This window comes from Sesamum indicum, linkage group LG15 (genome assembly GCF_000512975.1).
Source record: "Sesamum indicum cultivar Zhongzhi No. 13 linkage group LG15, S_indicum_v1.0, whole genome shotgun sequence".
Lineage (NCBI taxonomy): Eukaryota > Viridiplantae > Streptophyta > Magnoliopsida > Lamiales > Pedaliaceae > Sesamum > Sesamum indicum.
In genome coordinates, this window is record NC_026159.1 from 9,521,568 (window position 1) to 9,543,565 (window position 21,998).

Here is a 21,998-nt window from a genome sequence, read left to right on the forward strand (position 1 = left end):
TCTTTCTTTTATTTTTCCCCTTTTTTTGATATATAAGAGAAAATCAATTTTTTTAGTTTAAATATATTTTTAATAGATCATATATTATTAATTAATTAATTATTAGTTTTAATATATTTTTAATTACTTATATTTCTTTAAATTAACAAATCACAATACAAAAATTAATATACTAAAGTTTACTTTTCAAATTAAAAAATTATATAAATATAAATAAAAGTGACTTATATTAATTATATATAATTAATTAAATTAAATTATTATTTAATTTAAATATATTTTAATAAATTACTTTATTTATAAAATATAATAATTAAATATAAAAAGTACCAAAAAAATATATCAAGTTTTTTAATGTTGTATTATGTACTATAAAAACATTTAAATTAAAACTACTATTTAAACTAAAAAATCAATTATTTGTTATTATTTTTAAATTTTGAAAACTCAAATTAGTTTTAGCTAATTTTTTGTTAAAAAAATTTAAGGATAATATATTCCGCAGTCTTCTTCTCCATTGGTTACCTCGTTGCTAGAAGATTGGGGATGGCGACGATGCCCCCTTTGTGAGCGAGTACCGACGCCTTTGCCGCGCTCGCCGCCTGCATCTTTAGATCTATACTATATTGGGAAAAATGCAAACAACTTCCTTATGATATCACAAAAGAGCAAATTACTTTCTTATGAAAAAATAAATAGCAATTTATCTTTCTATTTTTTTTAAAATACAACAATTTACCTCTCTATGATTTTTAAATAAAGCAATTTACGTCTCTATACAAGGAGGTAAATTGCTTCATTTTAAAAAGTACAAGGGGTAAAATTGCTATATGTTTTTTCATAGGGGGATAATGTGCTCATTTCAATATCATAGGAGGGTAAATTGCTATTCACCCTTAATTTGTATGTATAGTTTATATATAATTATATATTTAAATAAAAATAATTTTTAAATTATTTAAGATTTGAAATGGTTCATTTTTAACAACTGAAAAGATCAATAGTTATTATAAAAAAGGTATAACGGACAATTTAATGCATATTTTAACGCCGTTACGCTTACGTAACGGAAGGGGAGAGTGTGCAATATCTTACAAAATACAGGAGGTTTTTTTTACCTATTTTTATAACACAGAAGAATTTTTAGCTAAATTTGAAAATACAGGAAAATTTTATATCATTTATCCTTTAAAAAAAAATTACCGAATACCAATTTTTTTTTTTTTTTTTGAAGTTTCGATTAGATTGATTTTTGAATGGTTAATTGAGAATTGTATGATTATCTGTCATTTATAAATGTAGACAGACTTTATTTATTATGTTAGTAGAAATTATCTAATTTGATGTATAAATATCATATCAAAAATTAGTACGACAATGTCACTCTCTCTCTCTCTCTTTCGTTATTATTTCACCCTCTAAATGTCCATTTTATTACAGTTCATTACTTATTTTTATTTAATTTTAATTTCCTTTCTCCCTCTCTCTCTCTCTCTCTCTCTCTCTACAAATTTTCCTTTTCAAAATTATTCAATTTTATCTGAAAACATTTACATATTATCGTGTCTCCTTTAGTCTTCTTTTTTTCACCTATTCGTCGATTCAAGGTAAGCAAATGTTCAGAAGATTTTTCGTTTTCGTTGCGAGTAATTCGTTGTGGGTATTTGTATGATTAATCGAGCATTTTGTGTAGTTTGGAACCAATTGCTTTATTGCGATTTTCGTTAATTTTTCGTTTGGGCTAACTTTGTTTCTGTAGTTGAATTTATGGTAGTACTCGAGAAAATTATTATCAAACTCTTCGATTTAGAGATCTGGGCTTTGATTAATCTTGAATATTTTTATGTGTTGTTATGATTCAAGCTGGATGATAAGCTCTCCCATAAATTTCAGAGTGAATTATAGAAAGCGCGATGATTTGGAGAGGATTGAGAAGTAAGAGGGAGAATTAAGAGTGGAAGGTTGAGATAGATAATCGACGGTTGTATGGTTCACCATCCAGACCTAAACTTTTGAGATAATTTCTATTCTTTTTATGTACAGCAGAATCAAGGAGATGTAAAGATACGAAACATAGAATTCATGGTAGGAGAATGCTTAACTGATTCTTAAACAACTATGCAGTTGACACCCAAAATCGAGCAATACCGTATCTATATTGCTCACAACCATCTCTAAATGCATTTCTTTTATTCGTTGACAACGACCTCTGCTCACTGAAAACTATACTCGTGACATGTTTGGAACTTTTCCTTGAATTATTCTTAATTAAGATTTCCTTTCTTGGATGTAGGAACAATGCTGTAATTTGCTCTTGAGCAATGTCTTTTAAGTTTCAGATTTTTTTTCCTTCACAGTTATGTTTAGTATCAGTACTTAAATGGTGGTTTTTTGGTTTGCAAATGAAAATAGAGTTAAATCACTGGTGGAATTTTTTTAGCCGGCCTTTCTAGCTCTTATTATATTATGTTTCAGATGTGTTTTGATGTTCTGCAGAAATTGAGTTTATGTCACCAGAAATGAGAAGTTTTGATGCCTTTTAGTTTGAATCTGGATACAATGATGGTTTTTGTTTACCTTTGTCGTTCTTAATTGGTTTTCTTCTTTTATTATAAACTTTTTGTAGCCATATAATATGTCAGATCGAGGGGTTGTATAATAGGGATTTGATGGTAAATATTTCATTTGGACATTTTAGACGAGGAGGTTCAGACACTGGATGATCCACGATGGCTGAGATAAAGTCATCTGGGAGGCCAATTGATCAATTGCTGGAGAAGGTCCTGTGCATGAATATACTTTCTTCTGATTACTTCCGTGACCTTTTGAGATTGAAGACATATCATGAAGTGATTGATGAGATTTATGTTACCGTCACACACGTAGAGCCATGGATGACAGGCAACTGTCGGGGGCCATCAACTGCATTTTGCCTTCTTTACAAATTCTTCACCATGAAACTCACTGTCAAACAAATGCATGGACTGTTGAAGCACCCAGATTCTCCTTACATAAGAGCGGTAAGTATAGTCTTGGCATGATGTTATATACTCATTACCTGTGGCAGTTCCAATGATTTCTAAAAGTATTGAGTTTTCTTGACCTTGTACTATTTATTGAAAATTCTTGTCATCAAAGGACTATAACGTTGTTGATCTTGTCAAAATACGCATTGTGCTAGTGTTTCTGTTTTGCACTCTTTTTCTTTCTAGAGCTTTAAGCGCTGAAGTACGAGTACTTGTTTATTTAGTAGTTTAAGAAGATTTGATATTCTAATTCTAACTTCTCTTGTAGAGCATATCATATAGAAAATCAATTTTTAGAAGCTTCCAGGAGAGACATGATTCTAGCAACAAACTTAAGGAATGCACTTCACTATGATATACTGGCTCCCCTTCCTATTTCCTACGCACATCCAACTCTGCACGAGGTTTTATTTGAGGGTTGAAAAGATTAATTCTAGTTTACTTTATGTTGTTGCCCTCAAAAGAAGTGGCAGAGTTGGTAATATTGCGTTATTACATTACTTTAATTGAGAATGTTTTGGGAAAAGGTTCCGTCTTAGGAGATAGATTCTTATTTGTGATTGAGAAGAAATATTTCGTGTATTTTATTGAATGTCCCAACCTCAATATATATAGGATGGGATTTTAGAGATAGCTACCAATTAACATAAATAATTTGGGGCACAAATAAGAGATAGAAGAGGATATGCACAAATAATGCTAACATATATCTTAACAGTGATGTCTCAAGAAGGAACTGGATCTCTCATATGAATTTGGGGCAAAGGGAGTAATGAAACTGCATAAGCCATCATTTAAAACTTGACGCTGTCGCTGTAGAGAGGTGAGAGCAAAAAAAAAAACTAGGTGAACTATAGTTCCTACCATATTAAAATACTGTTGTATTCGATATTGCAAGTGGCGACTCAAGCAAGCTCCTGAAAGGCTCTCAAGGAAGCCAAAGTGCTAGGGGCACACTTATTCTTGGAGAAGAGTAGTTGACACTTATTGAACCAAAGCAGCTACCATGATAGTAAAAGCTGGATTAACCTAGACTATAATGTTACATTAAGTGGAAAAATAGTAAAGCAGCAGAGAAATGCGATAGATGGTTTAAGATAAATGATAATATTAAAATCTTAACATCTGGTACGTTATCCACAAGATCCTTCGGGACAGACCACCTTGTACGATTTATGATGGCCAAGGCTGGACTGGTTGGTAGACAATATTCATAGACAATCAACTGCAAGAGAAGCATTAGGTTGGTGTGGATTAGTTGCCAAGAATCAGAAAGTACTGTTCCCTTGTACCCATAATTATTCATGCAAATTACCTAGACATATCACATATACCAACTTGACCTCACTCATTAAAATATATATGAATGATGTTAAATTAAATATTAATTAGTGCATGACCACCTTTGTGATTTGCTGTGAGCAGAATGTTGAACTTCAAAGTTGTTAATAGTACATAGAAGGCATTAAAGATACTCGAGCAAGGAAATTTTGTTATATAGTTGATTTGAGTTTCTTGGCCAGGCGACCACAGTTTTTATTAATTGGCTTCTTGAAGTAGTCGGAATTAGTGGATCCTTCTAGCTATGAACTTTTTAGGTGATGTTCAACCTCTTAGCTTTGTTTTTCTGTGCTGCCACTGTGTCGTGTGACAATTTACCATGCTTATGTCTTAGCTCATTTCTACTTGCTTTCTCAGTTGTTGGTAGAATCTAGGAATTAATTGCATGCGAACGCAATTTGTTCCGTATTCTGTTACTGTACAGTCAGTTTTGTTAGTTCTGTTCCTAGCTTTTGGTACAGAATGACTACTATATTTGCTTTTGCAGATTGGATTTCTTTACTTGAGGTATATTGCTGATCCAAAGACATTATGGAGTTGGTATGAACCATACCTAAAAGATGATGAGGTAAGAAAAAGTTTCTTTGGCCACAGCCTCTCTGTTCAAACCTTGTTTAGACTGATTCATGTTATATAAAGTCGTGATTTTGATATAATGCAATTTGGAGATTGCATGAAACAGGCTGCAGAATGGACAAACAAGCAGTAAGAACGAAGTCAAATGAGATGACTGGATTAGTTTTAGTGTGGTTTTTGGTATGGAAACTAGTAATATGGTTGTAGCATTACATTCATGAACTTCTTATCTAAGGAGATTAAAATGGCTCACAAAATCCCTGCATCTCTTTCTGATTCATTTTTATTGGTTTTCAATACATGCATGTCCAAGATCAGGGAACTGCACTATGCTTGTTTTATTGATTTTGAAGTCAATAAAAGTCCCTAGCTTGATGTAACCCGTAGTTGTTAAAGGCGCATGGTGCATCATGGCGCAAAAGTGTCCTGGAGTCATGGCGCTTTGCATAAAGAAATTATATATTCATACATAATATCTTTTAACATCAATATTACCAAACAATTAAATATAAACACTAGAAATTATGTTAACCATTATACCGTAAAAAAATATGCAAAACAACTAGCCAGGGATTTTCTCTTCCCTTTTTGTTTTACTTTTTTTTTATAAAAAGAATAAGTTGAAAGACTGGGCTTGAGCAAGCCTAGCCTCATTTAAACTGGGCGAAACCCAGCCTTTATAGACCATGGCGCCATAGAGAAGCACGCCATTCTGCGCCAGGAGCAAGCCCAGTGCCATCTTATAAAAGTGGCGCTAGGCTTGCGCCATGCCACATGGCGCGCCTTTTATAACTATGAGGTATCCCATCTACTATGCATGTCTTTTCTTGACTTGCTTCAGCATTTATTTGTACATGATGGTAGTTTCAGCATCATTTTCAGTTATCATGTTATCTTGCACTGCCTGCTATGAGCTTGTGATCTTTCTCTGTGGGTGTGTGATAGAGCTCTTGTATATGATTCCGGAATCTTCTGTACTGTGTTTCTAATACCCGATTGCCCAGGATGGAAGGATTTTACAATTCCTGGTGGTGCATCAGCATGAGTCCTGTGCAGGTGAACTGCTTTCATGTGAATAACCATGATTTTTGAAAAAGATCCTGTTATATTTCTGGATACAGCACTGAAAGCCTGGAGTTCTCGATGTTCTAGTTCTCTTTCTTTAAAACCATTTAATCCATTTTGGTTGAGACTTGGTTTTGAACAATTGATGCAATGATATTACTTATAGAATTTTTTCCCACAAAATTCCTTGGTCAGATAGTGGTGTAGAATTGTCAGGAGTTGTACTACATAGCCTTGTGTTAATTATATTGTCGAACATGCTTTCCTTACATCCATCTTCACAGAGTTGAGCATTACTATCAGACAAAGCCTATATTTGTGACAATTCTGTTTCAGGAATTCTCTCCTGGTTCTGATGGCCGAATGACCACAATGGGCGTGTATATTCGGGATTTGCTTCTTGGACAGGTTTGCGTCATATACGGATTCTAATGTTGGGACTTTGTCCAATTTTCGTTGGTTTTGCACCAAATGAGCCTTTAAACAAGTTTCTCAAATTTGTTTGTGCATGCAGTATTACTTCGACACACTTTTCCCCCGTATCCCTGTTCCTGTTATGCGAACAATTGTAGCCAATCTTGAAAATATGAAATTGCCTACAAAACACTGTGGAGTTACTGGTGAGTCCACCCGTGGATCTGAGGAGACTTCCAGGAGGCCACCTTCTGTCAAAGCTGCCCTCTCTGTCTCTTTTGGTCAGCGTGCTCCTCATCGTGCATCAACTAGGGATTCATCTCCAGTTCGTCGTACCAGTACTCCATCTTATGACAGAGATGATGATTCAAGACGGTCTTCAAATCGTCGCCGGAGCCAGAGCCGGGATGTGTCTGATCGAGAATACGCAGACAGGGATAGAGACAGGGAAATGGACAGAGGCAGGAAAAGAGATCGCTCTCATGATCGTGACCGAGATCGAGACAGGGAACGGGAGATGGGCAGAGACAGAGAGTCAGTAAGAGAAAGGGGGAGAGAACGGGGTAGAGATAGGAGGTATGATTATGATAGGCGGTCCGGAGATAGCTGTAGGAGGTATTATGATAGCCATGGAAGCGACCATGATGAACACTATTATAGAGAAGGTAGCTCCCACCATAGCAAGAGCAGGAGCCGGAGCATTTACGGACACGACCAGCATCGTCCTAGTCCCTCCGGACAAGACAGCAAGGAGAGGACATCTGCATCTAGTAATCTTGCCAAGCTTAAAGATCTGTATGGCGACTTGAGCAATCAAAAGGAGGATGCTGGCAAGGACAAGGGTCCTAACAGGCCTAGCGGTACTGAGGAGGTGATCAGACTCGGCGGTTCTACGTGGAGGTAGGAGGGAGTAATATGTGTTTCTGCTCCGTCGACTTCACTTCTCCATCATTTAGATGGGCACTTTTTATATGTTGGAACGCAGACGACATTCGAAAAAATGAGTGTTAATGGTAACAATCTATGTTTGTATCATCCTCTTTTCCAGTCATTCCGTTTATGTGCGACTAGTAAGGTACAATTGACATTTATCTTATTTTTTTGTTAACCTTTAAAAGAGATAATTATAAACATGATACAGACTTTGAATTTTTTCCTGAAAAATATAATTAACAATAATTATTTGTTAAGAACTAATATAATGATTATTATATGGCTTATTAATAATTACAATTATTAAGATTCTTTTATGCAATACCCTTAGGTGCATTTGGCTCGATGGATTTGGGTTTGAGGAAAAGATTTGAAAAAAAGATAGCAAAGGACTCTATTTTAAAAAAAATGAAATTTATCAATATTAGACAAAATATAATTTAAAACTAGAATTGAATGATTTGGAATCCTTTAAATTTAGAATTATCAAATCAAATTTAATTAATTTATTATTAAGAATCTAAAATTCATAATTTCAAATCCTCCCATCTCAATGCAATTTTAATGAATCTTGTGTTTTGAAGACGATTTAGTTTCCCTGTTCATGAAGGAAATAAAATAGTGAGACTAATTGTCTTTTTTAGAAACTTGATTACAAAAGGTACAATATAAGGAATTATAATTTTTATAAGAGTATCTTTATATAATGTATTTACAATTATTATGTTTGATGGCGTCCCAAAAATCAATTTTTGTGTGAGAGTATGTATACATATTAAAATATACTTTACTTCCCTAAACTATACTAGACGTAACATTTATCCCTTTGAATTAATAAATATAATACTTACCCCCTCGATTGGACAAAAATGCCCGTCATGCCTTGAATAATTATATTATTCTCAATATATTTTAGTACTTTGCATATTAAATCATCGTCAAATTATTTTTAATTATTTTTTTTAATAAGTTAAGAATTTAAATTAAAAGTTGAGTATAAATTAATATATATATATATATAGTAGATACATTATAAATATAACCAACAGCTTATGCATGTTTTTTTTAAAAGAAATCGACAAATATATATGCTTAACCAAAAGTTAAATATTTTTAGAAAAAAAATGAATAAATATATTTTATCATATGTTTTTTTAAAAAACTATGTTAAAAAATTGATATGTAATTACTCACTTTTATCTAAAAAAAATAAGTAGTTAATAACTTAATTTTATTACCAAATTAATAAAATCTTTTCATGAAATATTTTTTTGTATTTATTATACTCATTCATTACTTACTATTGAACTCACTAACTATATTTTACTTTGTTATAAATAAAAAATATATTTTTCAATTAAAAATATTTTAATTAAACTTAAAATGCAAAAAATTGCTAAAAAAAATTCCTCGAACTATATGTATACAGTATAAGTGCAATATTATCTAAACAATTAATTGTGGGTTAAGTATTACGTTTATTAGTTTAAGGGAGTAAATGTCGCATGACGAATAATTAAGGGGAACAAACTACATTTTACCCCAAAATTTATGAGTAAATTGTTTATTTTTAATTTTTGGTCCATCAAAAGCAAATGAAACTAACAAAAGAATAAAATAACATTGTTGGCAATTAACAAGTTTAGTATCAAGCCAAAAGTAATGACTAAAAGAAGAAGTGGAAAATAATGATTAGGATTGAAAATTCTTAATGCTTTTCTTATTCTTACTTTCAAAATTTTATTTGATCATTTATTACAAATTATATTTTTTTCAAAAAAATTATATCAGGATAATAGGATAATATCTTTTACGTAATGTATTTTATTAATTGAATAAGAATATATATAGCATTTAAAACTTATAAAATAATTTTAGTTTCTCAACGTGTAAAAATATGATAATATTCTATTATTATTCCAAAATATTTCAGAAATAAATTTAGTAAATAATTAAATATTGAATTTTGTATAAATAAGTTTGCACTATTGTATATAGTAAAACGATTATTAAAATATAACATACCATTATGTAATTTATAATTTTTGAAAATATTATAAAAATCTATAAATTTTTATGTATAGCATAGGGTTCATGCTAGTATAATATAAAAATAAGATTCAATGATTTATAATCAAGGACATAAAAATTATTTTACACCTGAAAAATAAATCGAATCGTAGGCAAAGTGCATGCAACGCCATTCACTAAAAGGAGGTAAATTGATTTTTTTTTTTTTTTTTATTGAAGAGGATTATTTATCTATTTTTATAATACATATAGGTAGATTGCAATTTTCGGAATATGTAAAAAATGCAATACTATTTTCTTTTTCTTGGGTTCTTTCTCAGTCAATGTATTTATTTTATTTTATTTTATTTGAGGTGGGTGAGATTGTCTTGAAAAATTGATATTTGATAAATATAACGGAAAACTCAATAGTCAAGACTAATTAGGGTTGAATGCATTGAACAAACTGTGATGTGATGTGTGAAATGAATAAAAATTTCTATGAAATTTATTTTTAATTATTTTTAATATTTTGAAAAATAAAATAAATTACTTCCATATCAACAATTTTTAAGTAGAGATTTAATTTATTTTATTTTCCAAAACAAAGGGGATAATTTATTATTTTTAATAGGTTTTTCTCCCATTTTTTATATCACAAGAGAGTAAATTGCATTTTTTTCCTAATGATTATTACGGTGGCGTTTACTTTGAGTATGAGTATTCTGCTGATAGGATAGATACTATAAAATAGGTGATAAAAAAAACTCGGGACTAATTATATGTAGTTTACTATTGTAGATGTTGGTTTAAAAATATTCCTACATCTACTAGGAAAATAAAATGACTATTGGCTACAGTTTTAATAGTTATGGACTAGAAATCTATCAATATGGATTAAAATTGCGATGGACTGATATGAATCTAAACAAGTTTGTATAAATATATGCTAATGCTGTGTCAATTTGTGGATTGAGGATGCTCCAAGATTTGTATTTTCTTTCAATGATCACTCATGCGTTCAGAAAAGGTATGGTCCAATTGATATGGGCTATGCTCAAAAATTGGATCGAAGCGAATGCAAATCCTAAAGGGGAGACCTTAAAAAAAAGACGTTAGCAGTCCGACACCCAAGTTAGTATTGAATTTGAGATGGAATAAAGCCAAAAAATAGATAAATGTAATTGAAATTGAGATATGATGAAATAAAATCGGTAAAAAATGCAAGAACACTGATAATGTGCTTGTAGAGTAATTAGAGAATCTTTAAAGGGTATTTAAAAAGTGTTTAGAGAGTGAGAGAGATGATTTAGAGAGTACAAGATATATGAGAGACGTTAGAGGGTCTCATGAAGGTGTTTGGAAGTGCCTTGAGCATGGAAGAGTAAACATGTATTTATAAGGAGGTGCCCTCTTTCGATTGGACTATGAACGTTTCCTCCATTTACAGGAAAAGTGGATGAATGCCTTTTGGATAAATCATAATTTGATCTTATCTTCTGTTAGAAGTGCTTTTGAATTCTATCTTTGAGTTTGGGGGGACTCTTCATCAGCAAGGCTCCTAACCGCTAGGGAGTCCAAGCAGCCAAGGAGTCCAGGGCTTTGGGGCCACCTTCCTCGTTTGTGAGGATTCTCACTACTAGGAGGGGTCTTCCTAGGGCTGATGTGGTCCAATGTGGCTATTGACGAGATGCCACATAGGAGAGTGGGGTGCCATGTGTGTGGGTCTTTTAGGCTGAATATTTATCGGGCTTTGATCATGGTGCGAGTAGGGGGATACCTTTTAGTCTTCTCCCTTTTCCAATCTGTTTTCAGGGGGTACCCACAATGACCGCCCACCTGTCTACTTTCTAGGAGTCACCTGCCAAAGCAGCCCGCCTGTCCGTTTTCTGGGGGGTGCCTGCCAAGACCACCTATCAAGTGTTTTTGGGCCTCTCATGACTTGGGCCTCCTAGGATGTTACAGGCCTCTTGTTTCTTTCTTTATTTTTTATCGTTTAGGCCTATTTAGGCCAACCTATTTTTATGCACATCAATCACTTATTAGTTCCAAAGGTCAAATATTTAAAAACCATTTCTATATTTGATTTTCCGCCAACTTTTCATTTAGCGCGAAATTAATTTTTTCGGAACAAATTTTGGAATGGTTAAAATAAATTATTTTTTTTTTACTGTTCTTATTTGAAAATTAATATTTTTCACGAGTATTAAGGAATGGACATGCTTAGGAACGATTTTTAGTTGTGATCGTTCCTAGTAGGAACGGTTTCGGCATGGTCTTTTCTATTTACGACCGTTTCCAAGTAGAACAAATATTTTTACAAAAATATATAATTAAGCATTAATTTATGCAATGATTATTTACTTATGTTTGATTATATAAACGTTGAACTGTTAATCATAATTATTGTCTTCTTCAGTCTCGTAATCCTCGTCAAAGCTATCTTCATCAGATTCGTCATCAATTTTACAATTCCTCGATCGGGATATATCTGCTCCTTGTTGTTTAGCAACAGAAAGCTTAATAACTAATTGTATACCATTTGGGTCATGTAGGTTATAATTATGTTGTTTGTCGCAACTTGTGGAGTAAGTATTGTCTCATCCTCTTGAAACACAACTTCAATCCATCGAGAATCATTAATGACTCTTCTGGCTTTTGCTTTGCAGACAGTCATCCAATCCACTTTGTCTCTCTTCATACTAGTGTACTCCGTGTATAGACTTGTACAGCTTGTTGTGCCAGGATGAATTTTTTGTTCTTTTGGTATACTTTCTTGAAGTTTACATCAACGAGGTGATAACGAGAATGTACCATCATACCTTGGGATTGACCTAACGGCATTTAAACAGCACGATTTACATGTTTGGAATAAATGGGTAATCTAACTGAATTATCTTTTCGAGAATCCCATAGAAGTCACAATCCATGTCTATATATGATGAGCTTTTGACACACACCATCTCCTCAACTGTCGTAACAAGATGATGAGCCCACACACATACATATATCTATATATATATATATATTATAACATTAAATTTAATTGAAAAACTACAACAAATATAATCAATTGACAAATAAAAAATTAAAGTTGTTACCTGATCAAAATAACTTCATTTATCAATGAAGATTCGAGAGAGGTTGGCGAACAAGAGTATAAAAATATTAGTGGGATAGTGAGAGATCAAAAATATTGGAGAGAGATTGAGGAAATAGAGAGAAAATAAGAAAAATGAAAGAAGATAGTGAGATTAAAAATTGAAAGAGAGGAAATATAGAAAAAATTGAAACTGTCTTTGGAAGGAGTACTAGAACACATTTTTAGCCGTTATTTTATATTTTTGAGACAGTCATTGAGACGGATTTAGAAACGACTTTTTTGACTGTTGAATTATAGCCGTTGTACTTTATCTGGAACGGTTTTAGTAATACAATATAATAAAACAACAAAACTGTTCCAACTTGTACCGAATTTTGGGACAGTATTTGAAACACATTCCATCTTACGTAAAACTCATAATTAGGATGGATTTTTCACATAATTGCTTATGTGAGTACTCAAACCATTTTAAATTGTACCTCATTTTGGGTTACATTTATTAACTATCATGGACATCCATTGTCACGTATATAGGAATGATCGTTGCAAAACCGTTCCTAATTCTAATAATACGTTCCAAACAGAGTTTCAACCATTTACCATTATTATGTTGGAACGGCCTTTGCAACAGCCTTTGTAACTGTTTTGTTGCAATACATATTGGAACAATTTGGCCGTTCTAAAATTATAACCCATAAAAAATGAATATCATGACGTCATTTACCAAGTTCCTTTCCTAATTTTTTTCACAATCCGTTCCGATATGGAATGGGCTTTGAAACGATTGTTTTATCCGTGCAAAATCCCTCCTTTTTGTTATAGTGATTTGGAGAAAAATTAATTCTATATTATTGATCTCATCAAAGAAAATCTTAACCAACTTTCACATAATTTATAAATTTTGTAAGATACAATTTTAATTATAATTAAATAAAAATAGTGTATAGCACGAGGTACAGGCTAGTTATATATATTCAAAAAGGGAGTCATTTGACCAAGGTGTGTAATTTTGATTCAATTCTAATTTTCTAAAAATATGATTTTTTTTTTGTAATTACTATATCAAAATCTATCATTGGTGCATACAAATTTCCATATATATAAATTTTCTAGAATTCATTCCTTGACTTATTAAATGACATTTATCGGCTTATTGAATTCTTTATATATATAATATATATATATATATTATAATTTGTAATATATACTATACTTTAGAAATTATTTTTTTTTTATGGTTCCTAACTTAGTAATAATATCTTCCCTTTTATTAACTTTGTCTTTTGTTTATTCAATCTGAAGGGATTTGACTGAATCATATTTCTTATTCATATTTTTTGCCATGTATAAATAATACCAGAAAAATGCATACTTAATTTTGAAATCGTTGCTAAATAGATCGTTCTGTGTGTTAAACCATTTAAATTTTTAAATTAATTATTTCTCTCTAAATTCTGTCCAAATTTTCTTTCACAAATCCTTGTCTCTCTTACACAGAAATTAACTAATTTAATTACTAAAATTGCCACTATCGATCGTTATGCAACTAATATTTAATCATTAAAGTTTTGTCTAATACCATGTTTTTCATTGTTCGCTGTCCTCCTTTGATATTGATGTTGATATTGTAAAGTCTCGACAAATGAAGAAAATGATTTAATATATATATATTTTTTATACTTAATAATATAAATTACTTTCGTAAATAGCAGGGGATTTATTTAATTCCTTTTTAGTAGTGATAACTTTACATATTGAATTTCTCAGTACACTTTTAAATTTTAATTTCAAGCATTACATTACTTTTGTATTAATGACTAGGAGTTATTTTCTTATGATTTAGTGGCATTCAATGACATTAAAGTTAGCAATACGGGACAATATATTATTGGGTAAATTGTAATTATATTTTCTGACATTTATCATAATTATAAATACCTTCTTGATATTTAAAAAATTGTAAATATTTTCTTAATTTTAACGTTCGTCTAATAACAAACCCACTCCGTTAGGTTTTCATATAAATGTGGTGGTGAACTGGGAAAAATATCCTTTTAGATTATAATTTATAATTTTATATATATTATATAATTTTTTAAAATATATATTTGAATTAATATTCCCTTTGGAGTATTTATTTTATATTTTTTCAAATATTTTTTTATTATTTTAAACATTTCAATAAGGGTAAAATAGTAATATTAACTCACTTTTAGGGGATAAATAATTATTTTTAATTTGAGGGGGGTATTTATAATTTTTCAAACAATAAGGGGATATTCGTAATTATGCCAAACCTCAAGGAAGGTAGTTATAATTTACCCTATTGATGCGTGCGTTTTAAGCATGGGTCCAAAGTCTTTGGATTTTGATGTTGAGTTTGGGCTAATTGGGCGAAAACACTTGAGAAAGGGGACCTGCAAAACAACACGTTAGCACTCCAATACTTAAGTTAGTTCCAAATTTAAGAATAAATTAATATAGAAATAAATTATGACGAGAAATTATGAAGAAAATAAGAATTCCATATGAAATAGCACAAATTAGAAAGACAGAGTAGCAGCAAGAAAGGTTCTCGAACGTGGAAGGGGTAGTCTGTTGGGGGGTCCCTCTCATATTTATAAAGGAGGAGTCCCTCTATAGTAGGAGTTCTAGGGGGAGCTACGTGACTGGCAAGGAAAGCGGGATTTTAGGGGATAAGGTTGCACCTTATCCGCTCCTTGAGCAACAAGTCTTTGGATGAGGAAGGATTCCTCCTTGGTAAAGACTCCTAACTGGTGGGGAGTCCTCTTAGGCTGAAGAGTCTAATTCCTTGAGAGTACCTTCCTTCCCTTGGGCTGGACCTCTTTCCTGGTCCGATATTGATGGAGCAGGCTTCCTTCTTGGACAGGCTCTGGTGTTGGGGGCTCCATCTTGGATTGAACTTATAAGGCCTTCCTCTTAGATTGAATCCTATAGTATGTTTCCTGCTTGGGCTAAACCCAACGTCTTTGGACAATCTAACTTTTTCCTAGGCCGTCGGGCCTGGCTTGGTCTTGGCATTTTTTCTTGGGCCATACCTATCACCTATATTATATTATTTAGAGCAAAACTTAACTAATTATGCTCGATATCTTATAATATTATCTTTTATTGAAAATAAGATTTTGATAGATTTTTGTTATATTTATGAGTAAAATGTCGACACCCCCTCAACGTTTGAGCTGATTTTCACTTAAGCTGCATTGGATGCGTGCATTTCACCACGCCAGAATTTACCCATTTACTCGCTTGAAAATATATAAAGAAAGAATTGTGCAGTAATTCTGAAATGTGGGAGGTGAGATGTAAAAGAAAAAGGTTGAGGGGCAAAGTACAAATGACTTCAAATATTGGGCGTGTTTGCATTTTATCCTATTTATATCTAAGGACAAAATGCATAAAAACCTTCTGTGTTTTAAAAAGTATGCAAAAAACACCCGCCTGTTATAAGAATAGGTTAAAAGCTCCCATTTATTTTGTAAAACTTAGCTTAACCGCCCCCTCTCCGTTAAATTCAACTAACGGTATTAATTTTTTAAAACATGACCGTTAGACCCTTACTTAATATATATTATTTCTTATTTTAATGACCGTGGGATCTTTTTTTTTTATCAAATATTGATTGTTAGATCTAATCAATTAATCTCAACTGTTAGATTTTAAAAAAATAAAAGGTTTAGATTTAACAAATTATTTGACTTATATTATATATAAATAATTTAAAATTTTAAAAATATATTATTATTATATATTAAAAAAAAAACTAACTACCCCACCCGACCCCTCCCTTACCCCCAAGTTCCCCCCATCTCATCGTCGGAGGCGCAATTTTGTTAAAATCCTCATATCTCTGTAAATTCTCTAACAAATTGAGTGAGGTCAATCTTGTTAGAATCATCTTGAAGAGATGAGTTTGATGGTGGTAGTCTGAGATCGAGATTCGACATGATGGAGACGAATCGACGGTCGTGACTTGAGCCCACTCTCTCTGATTGACGAAATTCAAATTAAAGGTATGAAAATGTTCATCTTGAAGAGATGATTCGAATGATATCATTGACCGTCAGAAATTCGTTCAGACGGCGCCAGAAACTTGTTTCTAAGTTTCCGGCGAAAAAGGGGCGAAATCGCAGTTTTTTTTTATAATTAATTTTAATTATGTTAATTAAAATATGTTTTAGTTAATTAAAAATATATTTAATAATTATCAATTATAAAATTATTTTAATTTAAATATAATTTAATTTAATATTTAATATCAAATAAATTAAATATAATTTAATATTTCAATCTAAATTTAATATGACAAAATTTAATACTTATTTTTAGGGTGAAAAACGGCAAAAGAAAAACACAATAGAGGGGTATTTTAGTCCAAAGTTTCATTAAATATGAACCTAAACCGCAAAAAATGACTACCAAACGCAGCAGACGCACGTCTCCTCCACTCTCCATTAGTTGCTAACAGAATATGATTTTTTTGCTGACTAAAATGAAATATAAGGGGATTTTTAGCTTATTCTAAAAGTAGGGGGTATTTTTTACATACTTTTTAAGACAAAAATTTTTTTTATGCATTTTATCTTATATCTATTAGTAGTTTGTTATATATGTACACTTGGGTAATAAGTTATGTGATAAATTTTGTAAAATTCACCTTCTTTTCCTTTTAGAAACAATTATTGAAAAGTAATGAGCATATTATTATTTTTATGATTGAAAATCATATTGTATAGTAATATTATGTTAGTAAGTTGGGCACACCTTGTGTGTATCCATAATTTTTTAATATTATTAAAACATAATTGTTTCTATAAAAGTTGTATTATTTAATAAAATACATAACAAAATAATAAGTAAATATTAAATACAATGAAATTATGACAAAGAAAGATGGATGAAAATAAAATAAACAATAATTATCAAAAGACAGTAAAGAAGTTGTGGGAAGTTTGATAAATAAATAAAATATCTAAAATATAGCAGAATAAAAAATTGAAGACATCAAAATGATGCTCTCTCTTAATATATAGTATAGATAATAAAACGATATAATGTTCATATGTATAAATAATAATAATAATAATAACAATAATAATAATAATAATAATAATAATAATAACAACAACAACAAAAATAATACTAATAATAATAATATTTTATTGTCTATTAACTTTTCTAAATAAGGGCTCAAAAGTAATTTTTCTACCAAAAGCATATGGATACATCAAAATAAATACTTGATAGAATTTATTCTGTTTCGATATACATACAGTAAAACCTCTATAAATTAATAACCTTGGGACCATGAAATTGTATTAATTTAGAGAGATATTAATGTATCGATAAATTAATATTTTATTAATTAAAAGAGAGACTTTTTAAATTTAGCAAATCTAGTACATATTATTGAAAATAAATGAATTCATATATGTTTCATTGATTATATTCATGCATCAATCAATTCTTTGTAACTAATTAAATATATTCATGTATAATATCAATTTATTGTATACATAGAATTTATTCTGTTTCGATATACATACAGTAAAACCTCTATAAATTAATAACCTTGGGACCATGAAATTGTATTAATTTAGAGAGATATTAATGTATCGATAAATTAATATTTTATTAATTAAAAGAGAGACTTTTTAAATTTAGCAAATCTAGTACATATTATTGAAAATAAATGAATTCATATATGTTTCATTGATTATATTCATGCATCAATCAATTCTTTGTAACTAATTAAATATATTCATGTATAATATCAATTTATTGTATACAATTAACTATTATATTCATGGACGCATATATTAATTCATTGGAATTACTTAAATATACATGTTTACATTAATTCGTTGCACTTAAATAACTATTATAGTCAATTAAATATATTCATGCATGATGAATGAAACATCTACTATATAAATCTCAATATGAAAATAAAATAATTAATAACACCAACCATGTATTCTCATCTAAAAGGCATCGCAAAATCATCCATGAATGATCAAATGCGTAAAGCATTACAGACCTCATATTTTAGCAAATTACCATAATATTTATAATTGTAATCTTTATTAATTATTGATTTAGAGTTTTAATAGGACTTAATCTTTATAAAGAAATTTTTCGAAAAATTATTATCTTATCGAATTTGATGGTTTTTTATAAAGGCCCAAGTCGGGACCGGAAGATTTTATTATTTTAGAGAATTTATTAATTAATAGAGTATTAATTTATAGAGGTTTTACTGTATAGGTAAACACCTGACTAATTTGGAGCTGGAGTTAAGATTAGCGGTGGATACTGATACTGTTACTAGTGCTGGAAATGAACTAAGTCCATTGAGACAGACTGAATAAGCAGGCGTGGTGACACACTCCTCTATCCAACAGACAAAGATCCTCGGAAATCGACTGAATGCCCTTTCGAGGACCCAACAACCTCAGACGAATTGACAGAGGTATTGGCCGCTCGGGAAGCCATCCTTCTTGCTCAGCATTGGGGTTGGAGATGTATTATTATTGAAGGTGAGTGTGCATCCCTCCTCCACAAATTGCAATGAGATACCTGTGACCTCTCCGAAGTTGGCCCGGCGGTTTCAGACATTTTGTTAGCAACCTTTTCTTTTATAGCTTGCCACCTTACGAGTGCAATTCCATTACTCACCTGTTAGCCAAGTCTGGGTTTGGATAACCGGTGGATAGTGATAGTCGTACTAGTGCTGGATATGAACACAGGGGAGCAGCAATGGTCAATGGATTCCGAACGAACTTTGTCTTCTCCATTTCTCGACTGCTCTCATTTCAGCTAACTATCAATTGAAGCCATAAACTCCAATTAACATGAAATTAATCAAAATATCAAAAAGGATAAGAGTTACCGATAAACATAAAAATAGAGTATTCCGTTGCCGGGACTCGAACCCGGGTCTCTCGGGTGAGAGCCGAGTATCCTAACCATCTAGACTACAACGGATTTGTTTACCTTGGCGACGTAAAATTTAAGTGCCAATAAATAGAGAAGCTTCCTTTTTCTGTTTGTATATAATTCTTTTTAGAATCCAACTAATCAAAAGAACTTAAGGTAATAGGAAAAATTAAAATTTTTATTCTGTAATTTAGAGATGGGGTAACGTTAATAATTAAAAAATTAGATTCTTAAAAATATAATTTTTAACAACAATTCCACTAACAAGAGTTGTGCTAAACAAGTAGTATAAAAATATTATTTTATATTAAAATTTCAGCTACTGTTTACTCCTCTTTGGAGAAACAAATGGATAAAGTCATACTTTATTAAATTTGAGCCATAAAAATATAATTTTCAAGCAGCGTACATAAACATGCTTCCTATATGAGAGGTAGTACTGAACAAATAGATTTTAAAAATTAATTTTTTATTTTGAAAATTCAATAATTTTTACTCATAGAGGAAAAAAAAATTATAAGTAACATCTTTTAATTACAAAATTAGAGCATTAAAAATATCTTTTTTCAAATTTCGTAAATCGACATGCCCCTGCATGGGGTTTGACAAGGGTAGTGATGAACAAGTAGATTATAAAAATATTATCTTCTACTAGAAAATCACCTATTTTTTTATTTCCTTCGAGAAAATAAATAAATAGAGTTCATAATTCAAAAAAAATTAGAGCCATAAAAATATAATTTTTGAGCACCGGATATTAACATGCCTCCAGCATAAGGTGTGTCGAGAGCAGTGCTGAATGAAAATGGAAAAATTGCAATTTTTATTTTGTAATTTAGGAGTACGGGGAGGAGGCAATTTTGGTGCTGCATGATTTGATTTTTGCAATTTAGTCCTATAATTTTAAAAATATGATAATTTTTGTCCTTTTTTATCGAAAAAAGCAAGTGTGCAAGGCGCAAGACCTTTAACATTGGGGCTTCCTGTTTAATGGGGTCACAATTGTCAAATTTTTAAAATTACAGAATTAAATTATAAAAATTAATTCGTACGCGATCAAAATTGCCACCCCTAAATTACAGGATTAAAACTGCAATTTTCTCGAGGATAACAACCTAACTTGGCATGTTTGTGATCAGTGCAATGAAATATGTGAAAGATGAAAATTCTTGTATGTTAATCCACATTTATATTTAAGGATGGGATTAAGGTGTGATTGATCAATGCATAATTAAAGGTAAAATTATACTTTTAGTCCTATAATTTTAAATTATTAGTTTTTTTTTATCCGGTAACTTACTCAATTTACACATTTAGTTCTTTTTATAACGAGTTTAGTCCTGAACATCCCATACTTAGTCCTTTTTTTTGGGCAAAATTAAACCTGTATTGACGATTTTAGTCCTAACGAATCATATTTACAGGACAAAAAATGAGATTTATTACAGCTTAAAGGAGACTAAAATTATCAAGATAGAACTAAACTCATCATAAAATGACCAAATATGAGATGTTTAAGACTAAATTCGTCAAAAAATAACTAAATATATAAATTCAATAAGTAACAGGACCAAAAATACTGACAATCTAAAGTTACAGGACTAAAAATATAATTTTGCCCGTAGTTAAAACTTGGATGTGATGGGCTAAAATTGTTGTACAAAAATGTGCGATAGATAAACAATAGAGTATTACATAAGATTTGATGGGCCGATCTTTCCGAAAATAATCTAGATATTAGGGGCAAAGAGGACATTATCCACTTATTTTTGAGGTTATATCAGTCATTGGTTTTGTTGTCCTAAAATGGTAGGTCAGGTTAGGTGGAATTAGGATGCAAGATGAGTCAAGCGAATTTGCGAGCTATTCGAGCTCGAGCTCGAGCTATATTATGTTCACGAGCTCGAGAGCCTCACACCTTTTTTATTATTTGTTTTTTTTTATAAATATTTTTATATATTTTAGTACATATTTAATATTATATTAAATATATATTCAAAATTCACTATATATTAAAATTATTATGCAACATATCTTTTATTTTATTTTATATGATAATGAAATATGATATTTTCATTTTTATTATCTAAAAAACAAGCTTAAGTAATAATTTATTAAATTTTGATATTTTTTTAAAATAAATATGTAATACAATGCAATGTAAATTTTATTACTATAATTCAAAATACACTCCAAAAAAATAGTTTTATTTCAAAATTCATCAACTCATATTTTAGTTTTAAATGATATTAAAATATGGTATTTATATTATCTAAAACAAGCTTAATCAACAATTCCGTATGTTGTGATACTTTTTTGTAAATAAATGTTTGATACAATTTATACGAATTTTATCGTTATATTTCAATATCCACTACAACAAAATGCATCCTTTTAAATAATTGGCCCGAATGATTTTTCATGACTGTCAATTTTCTTTCATCGTATTGCTTTTTTGTGGTCTTCTTGTGAATATTTTCTTCCTGATTTTTAATAATGTATTACAAATAGTATAATAGTCTATCTTTTTTTTCTTACAATCCAGATATTTAAAAGAAAAAATAATTTAA

The 21,998-nt window shown here is 30.6% G+C and overlaps 1 protein-coding gene and 1 non-coding gene across 4 annotated transcripts; one reads left to right on the forward strand and one right to left on the reverse strand.

The window, feature by feature from the left end:
• Positions 1,457 to 7,504, forward strand: LOC105178305 (pre-mRNA splicing factor SR-like 1). Of its 3 annotated transcripts, XR_002288367.1 has the most exons (6): positions 1,457 to 1,607; positions 2,699 to 3,020; positions 4,855 to 4,935; positions 5,948 to 5,999; positions 6,345 to 6,416; positions 6,523 to 6,663. XR_002288367.1 is itself a non-coding variant. In XM_011101762.2 (5 exons), exons 2-5 carry the CDS (start codon positions 2,730 to 2,732, stop codon positions 7,324 to 7,326), a joined length of 1,248 nt encoding a protein of 415 aa, XP_011100064.1. In that variant the 5' UTR covers positions 1,457 to 1,607; positions 2,699 to 2,729; the 3' UTR covers positions 7,327 to 7,504. The 3 variants fall into 3 exon arrangements, 2 of the variants coding, with proteins under 2 accessions (XP_011100064.1, XP_020554868.1); XM_011101762.2 differs by lacking the exon at positions 5,948 to 5,999 and having other exon boundaries at positions 6,523 to 7,504; XM_020699209.1 differs by lacking the exon at positions 1,457 to 1,607 and having other exon boundaries at positions 2,953 to 3,020; positions 6,523 to 7,504.
• Positions 19,404 to 19,476, reverse strand: TRNAE-CUC. The gene has a single exon. It is a non-coding gene; the product is annotated as a tRNA-Glu (tRNA).

Coding starts and splice junctions, on each gene's coding strand:
- LOC105178305 (XM_011101762.2), top strand. CDS start 2,730: ATGGCTGAGATAAAGTCATCTGGGAGGCCAATTGATCAATTGCTGGAG. Junction 3,021..4,854: donor ATTCTCCTTACATAAGAGCG/GTAAGTATAGTC, acceptor TTGCTTTTGCAG/ATTGGATTTCTTTACTTGAG. Junction 6,417..6,522: donor GGGATTTGCTTCTTGGACAG/GTTTGCGTCATA, acceptor TTGTGCATGCAG/TATTACTTCGACACACTTTT.